Below are 5,746 nucleotides of genomic sequence, written 5' to 3' on the forward strand. Positions count from 1 at the left end.
CAGGGAGTGCCCAGGCAGGGGAATTCAGGGCAGGCTGGAGAGGATTTTCCAGGGAATCAGACCCTGAGGCACACACGGGCATTTCCACAGATTCCTGTGCACTGTCCCAAGGATGGACAGAGCTTCTCCCCTTCCTCCCTGGGAAGCCAATCAAGTTTCAGGGTGGGAATGAGAAAAATGGGAAGAGTTCCTAAATATGGCCCAAGAAATGCTTCCTTCAGGGCTGGGTTGCTGCCCAGCAGGCAGGGAACAATCCCATGGAGCTGCTGGACACTCAGGGAGATTCCACACTCTGTGTTATCCACAAGCAAACACTGCTGTGCAATGCACCAAGGGGCTGCAAAAGGGAATCAGAAAGTCTCATTTCTTTGTGATTTGCTTGTGGTTTTATTCTGGGTGATTTGTTGGGAGAGCAATGGATTCTATAAACCAGAGCAATTTATACCTTGTCAGTTTGATTTTTGACGAGTTTGTTCTTTATTGGGAAAATAATGGTGTGGGAAAGATTTTTTTCCTTTTATTCTATGGATGTATAATTTTGTCTCAGCCAACTGGGTTGGTGTTGCCTGGGATGGCTGAGCCAGGATTTGGGGGGATCTGACCCGGTGGTGTGTGGGGCAGGGACACAGAGCCTGCCAGGACAGCCCTGGGGTGTCCTGGGCTCTGGGTCACCCCAAAATCTTAGGCCCCCCGTGAAGGAGCTGTGACCCTGTGCCCACCCAGCCACTGCCCATCCCTGGCACCCCAGCCATGGGACCCCCATTGCCTTGGTCTCCCCTCCCTGGGGACCCCCATCCCAGGACTGCCATTGCCCAGGACCACCATTGCCTTGATCCCATCCCATGGCCTGCTTCTTCCCCCAGAACCCCCATTCCCGAGGGTCCCCATTTTTCCCCATGCACCCCAACCCTGGCACCCACATGCCATGACCCCAAATCCCTGGGGACCATGTTCCCACAGCACTCCCATCCCTGAATGCCCCCCGGAATGGAGACCCAATTCCCCTGCACCCCCAATCTCCTGGACACCCACCCTTGGTTCCCCACATCCCCCTGAGCCCCCCACTCATGGCAACACCATCCCCCACCATGTCCCCAGACTATGCCATCATGTCCCCATCCTGTCCCCAGCTTGTGGGCACCCTGCCCCCACCAAGGGCCACCAACACGTTGGGACAGACCTGTCCTCACTTCCTTCCCCTTCATTCGAAGAGCCGCCAGCCAGGGGAGCGGTGGCCACAGCAGCGAGTGACAGCCAGAGCTCATGGCTGGGGACACCGGGATGGCCGGGAAGGGGGCACTGCTCCTGTGGGGTGAGTGCCCCGGGCACGGGGCTGACAGCCCGGGGATGGGGAGGGGGCACAGGGGGGCTGCGGGGTGCCCTGAGGTCCCCAAGGCCATCAGGGCATGGAGCCCAGTGTGACCAGAGTTGTGGGGTGGCTTTGGGGACAGGAACTGGGGACAGGGAGGGGAACTGGGATGTGGGGACAGGGACAGGGGGATGGAGATGTGGGGACAAGGATGTGAGAGAAGGAGCCTTGGGGCTGGGGCAGCTGTGGGGACAGGGACACAGGGATGCAGGACAGGGACAAGGGGACAAGCACCCTGTGCTTGGGCCATGGGGACAGGTGCCAGAGGAGTGGGACCACGGGCACAAGGTCATGGGGCTGTGGCTGTGGGGCTGGCAGGGGTGACCTGAGCCAGCACAGAGACCTTTGGGGACAGCTGCCACACCCCGTGTCCCCATGCTGCTGTCCCCACAGTGCCACCCCCACTGAGCCCTGTCCCTTCTCCCTTCCAGCCCAGACCCTCGGCCTCGCTGGTGAGTCCCCGTGGGATGCCATGTCCCCACCCCGCTGTCCCCAGCCCCGCGCTGGCCCTGGCAGGCTGGTGTCCCCCGGCAGGCTGGTGTCCCCTGGCAGGCTGGTGTCCCCAGCCAGGCTGATGTCCCCTGTCACCCGCAGGTGCCCAGACCACCCAGCTCCTCGTGGAGCCCCCCTGGAGGCCGGCGGTGCTGTGGGACCAGGTGACACTGACCTGCCAGGGCTCGGGGACCGCCGGTGCCACCACCTGGTACAAGGACTGGCGGAGCTGGTGGCCGGAGGGACCCGACAGCCTCACTGTCACCGAGAAAGGCATCTACACGTGTGACAGAGCCGACACCGGGCACAGCCCCTCCATGAATGTCTCAAACGGTGAGGGGGGTTTGGGTGTCCCCAGGCTGGCACCCGCGGGGACCCCGAGGGCTCTGGGTGGGCTCTGCTCCATGGGTCACCTCCTGTGTGACCAGATCTGTCCCCTGCTCTCATCCCAGAGCGAGGAGATTTCCCCCTCCCAGTGGGTGGCTCCTGGTGCCTCCCGGTGCCATCACCACCCTGCTGATGTCCCTGGTGTGACATGTCCCCTCTGTCCCCCAGACCCGCTGGTGCTGCAGGTGCCAGCGCGGGCCCTGCTGGAGGGGGACACGGTGACACTGCGCTGCCGGGGCTGGCAGGACAAACGGCTCACAAGTGTGTACTTCTACCGTGAGGAGAAGCATCTGAGTGCGCCCCAGGCTGGGACCGAGCTGTCCCTGTCCCCCCTGCAGCTGAGCCACAGCGGCCGCTACCGCTGCGGGGGCTATGTGGAGTCAAAGTGGAAGAAGTCAGAGCTGGTGACAGTGACAGTGCGCAGTGAGTGCAGGGATGGGCACAGGGAAGCCTGACATCCTCTGAGGGTTTCCCCGGCACTGCCTGAATCCTTCATCCCTCCCTTTCCTCCTCCCTGGGTCACCCAAAATTTCCCAAGTCCCTCTTGGTTTCCCCCATGAGCGCCCAGTTCCCCCTGCACAACCCTCATCCCTCTTTTTGTCCTCCCCAGCCCTCCCTGGATTCCCCACCCCTTCCAAGGTCCCTGCTCCACCCTCTGCTCTCCCTCCTTCCCTGGGACCACCCGCCCATCTCTAAACCCCAAGTCATTCCCTGAGTCTCCCCAGTCTCTCCTGTGGTTTCCCCATCCCTTCCTGGGTCTCTCCTCCTTTCCTCGGGGTCTCGCCATTGTCCCCAGATCCCAACATGCCTCCCAGGGTCCCTTCTGCTCACTGGGATCCTCTGCTCCCCTCCAATCCCCCCTCTTTCCCCTCCCGTGTCCCCCACCGCTCCTGGGTCCCCAATCCCACCTCTGTTCCCCACTCCTGTAGGTGTCCCACCCTCGGGGGTGTCCCTGTCAGCGCAGCCCCCCGGGGGACAGCTGGCACTCGGGGACCGCCTGGTGCTGAGCGTTCTGGGGGCTCAGAGTGTGGGGGGCACCGGTGGAGTTGGGGGCCCTGCGGTGGTGCAGAAGTTTTGGGGGGTTCAGGAATGCCTGGAGAGTCTTGGGGGAATCAGGGGCCTGGTGGGTATCGGGGCTGCAGTGGGGATTTGGGGGTCCTGTGGGTGCTTGGAGCTGCTGAGGTCCCAGGAGGGTTCAGGGGTCCCGGGGTACCCTCAGTCACCCCCTCCCCTTTTCATTGCAGCTGCCAGGGAGTCCCAGGACAGGTGAGTGGGGGTCTCGCGCTGGGACTCCCCTTTCCCCCTCCCCAGACACCCTCCAAACCCCCCCTTTTATCCCCACAGGACCCCCCTGAGGAGGGGGCTCTGCTGGACCCCCACCAAGGGGGCAGGGGGTGCAGGGGGACACGTCACCCACAGGTGTCACCTCCCACCCAGGTCCCCACCACCGGTGTCACTCTCAGGGCCCCCATGGGTGTCCCCCAGCCCTGCCCCACCTCAAGATCCACAAGTGACCAACGCGGAGCTGTCGGGACCCCCCGAGGGACAGCGGGACCCCCGTGACTACGAGAATGTGCTGTGACACTGGGGGCACTGGGGGCACTGGGGGCACTGGTGGCACTGGGGGTCCCTGCCCCAGGACACCCCCTGTGTTTCTCCCCACCCCAGCTCCCCTGGGTGCCCACCGTGCCTGGGTTTGGGGGTTCCAAACTCCAGAGCTCCCCGTTCCAGCGCTCCCAGTGCCCCCAGGGTCTCCCCATTCCCTCCCCCAGTGCCAGGGGGCACAGGACCCTTGTCCCTCTTGTTGGACCCAAAACGCAGCTTTTTGATTAAACTGGGAGAAACGGATTTTGTTTGTTCAGCTCGGGATTGAGGAGGGTCCCGGTCAGCTTGTTGAGCAGATCGTTCTGGGATTTGCAGGATTTTTGGGGCTCCCTCCGTCCCTTGACAGTCGCCACAGTGCACCGCCGCAAACAGCGCTCCCTGCCTGTTCCCAGGGAAACAACACCCCGTGTTTCCATGGCAACACACACCCTGTTCTCATAGCAACTGCATCATATCTGTGTGGCAACAGCCGCCAGGCAACAGCCCCCTGTCCTCACACCCCCAGTCGCCCAATCCCATGGCAACAACACCCTTCCGTTCCCATGGCAGCAACACCTTTCTGTTCCCATGGCAGCAACACCCTTCTGTTCCCATGGCAGCAACACCTTCCTGTTCCCATGGCAACAACACCCTTCCGTTCCCATGGCAGCAACACTCTTCTGTTCCCATGGCAGCAACACTTTTCTGTTCCCATGACAGCAACACCCTTCTGTTCCCATGACAGCAACACCTTTCTGTTCCCATGGCAACAACACCCTCCTGTTCCCATGGCAACAACACCCTCCTGTTCCCATGGCAACAACACCCTTCTGTTCCCATGGCAGCAACACCCTTCTGTTCCCATGGCAACAACACCCTTCCGTTCCCATGGCAACAACACCCTCCTGTTCCCATGGCAGCAACACCCTTCTGTTCCCATGGCAACAACACCTTCCTGTTCCCATGACAGCAACACCCTTCTGTTCCCATAACAGCAACACCCTTCTGTTCCCATGGCAACAGCCCCCCCCGTTCCACGCCCACATCCCCTCGTTACCATGGCAACACCCCCTCCCATTCCCACGCCTACACCCCCATTGCCATGGCAACAGCCCCCCAAGCCCATGGCACCTGTAGCCCCCGCTCCCATACCCATCTCTCCCGGTTGCCATGGTAACAGCCCCTCAGTTTCCATGGCAACACCCCCTGCTTTCCCATGACAACAGCCCCGTTCCCATGGCAACACCCCGGTTCCCACGCCCAGAGCGCATGCGCCGCACTCTCCCCGCCTCTCCGTCTCTCTGACTGCATTTCCCATCACCCCCCGCGGCCCGCGGCGCGCTAACGGTTCTCGGCAGCTCCGCGGACTCCATTTCCCATCGCACCCCGCGGCGCGGACGGGAGGGGCTGAGTCTCTACGGCGGCCGGCGCGGGCCCGGTCTCGTGACGCGCGCTGTGCGCGGACGCCAAGATGGCGGACGAGGAGGGCGAAGCGCGGCCGGGGGCGCGGAACGGGGCCGGGGAGGGACCCCCGGGCGGGCCCCGCGTCGTCCGCATCGTCAAGTCCGAGTCGGGTTACGGCTTCAACGTCCGCGGGCAAGTCAGCGAAGGCGGGCAGCTGCGCAGCATCAACGGCGAGCTGTACGCGCCGCTGCAGCACGTCAGCGCCGTGCTGGGCGGAGGGGCCGCCGACCGCGCCGGGGTGCGCAAGGGGGACCGCATCCTGGAGGTGTGAGTACGGGGGGGCCGCCCACCCACAGCCCCCCGGCAGCCGGCCCCGGGAATGCGCCCCACACACACGGGCAGTGCCGGGGGAGGGGGAATGGGGGTCCTGAGGGGGCTCTGGGGGCCGTGAGGGAGCTCTGAGGGGGCTGGGGGCGATGAGTGGGCTCTGAGGGCTGTGAGGGAGCTCTG

General features: G+C 63.5%; 2 protein-coding genes across 3 annotated transcripts in view; both read left to right on the forward strand.

Annotated features, from left to right (window-relative positions):
• Window positions 1-1,241: 1,241 nt before the first annotated feature.
• On the forward strand, window positions 1,242-3,830 carry LOC121338564 (low affinity immunoglobulin gamma Fc region receptor III-like). Its single transcript, XM_041409665.1, has 7 exons — window positions 1,242-1,312; window positions 1,801-1,821; window positions 1,964-2,194; window positions 2,417-2,671; window positions 3,178-3,375; window positions 3,493-3,514; window positions 3,734-3,830. Exons 1-7 carry the CDS (start codon window positions 1,264-1,266, stop codon window positions 3,828-3,830), a joined length of 873 nt encoding a protein of 290 aa, XP_041265599.1. The 5' UTR covers window positions 1,242-1,263.
• Window positions 3,831-5,293: 1,463 nt separating this feature from the next.
• The window catches only part of SNX27 (sorting nexin 27), a 21,407-nt gene continuing 20,954 nt past the window's right edge, over window positions 5,294-5,746 (forward strand). For both annotated transcript variants that reach the window (XM_041409651.1, XM_041409650.1), the window contains exon 1: window positions 5,294-5,563. In XM_041409651.1, the coding sequence (XP_041265585.1) occupies window positions 5,304-5,563 (260 nt within the window). In that variant the 5' untranslated portion in view covers window positions 5,294-5,303. The remainder of the gene's footprint in view (window positions 5,564-5,746) is intronic.

Source organism: Onychostruthus taczanowskii, unplaced genomic scaffold (assembly GCF_017590055.1).
Source record: "Onychostruthus taczanowskii isolate IOZ18803 unplaced genomic scaffold, ASM1759005v1 scaffold304, whole genome shotgun sequence".
NCBI classification, from domain to species: domain Eukaryota; kingdom Metazoa; phylum Chordata; class Aves; order Passeriformes; family Passeridae; genus Onychostruthus; species Onychostruthus taczanowskii.

Bases quoted from the DNA above. Each gene is read 5' to 3' on its own strand.
- LOC121338564 (XM_041409665.1), top strand. From the start codon at position 1,264: ATGGCTGGGGACACCGGGATGGCCGGGAAGGGGGCACTGCTCCTGTGG. The intron at 1,822-1,963 runs GTGAGTCCCCGT...TGTCACCCGCAG, and splicing joins CCAGACCCTCGGCCTCGCTG to GTGCCCAGACCACCCAGCTC. The intron at 3,376-3,492 runs GTATCGGGGCTG...TTTTCATTGCAG, and splicing joins GGGAATCAGGGGCCTGGTGG to CTGCCAGGGAGTCCCAGGAC.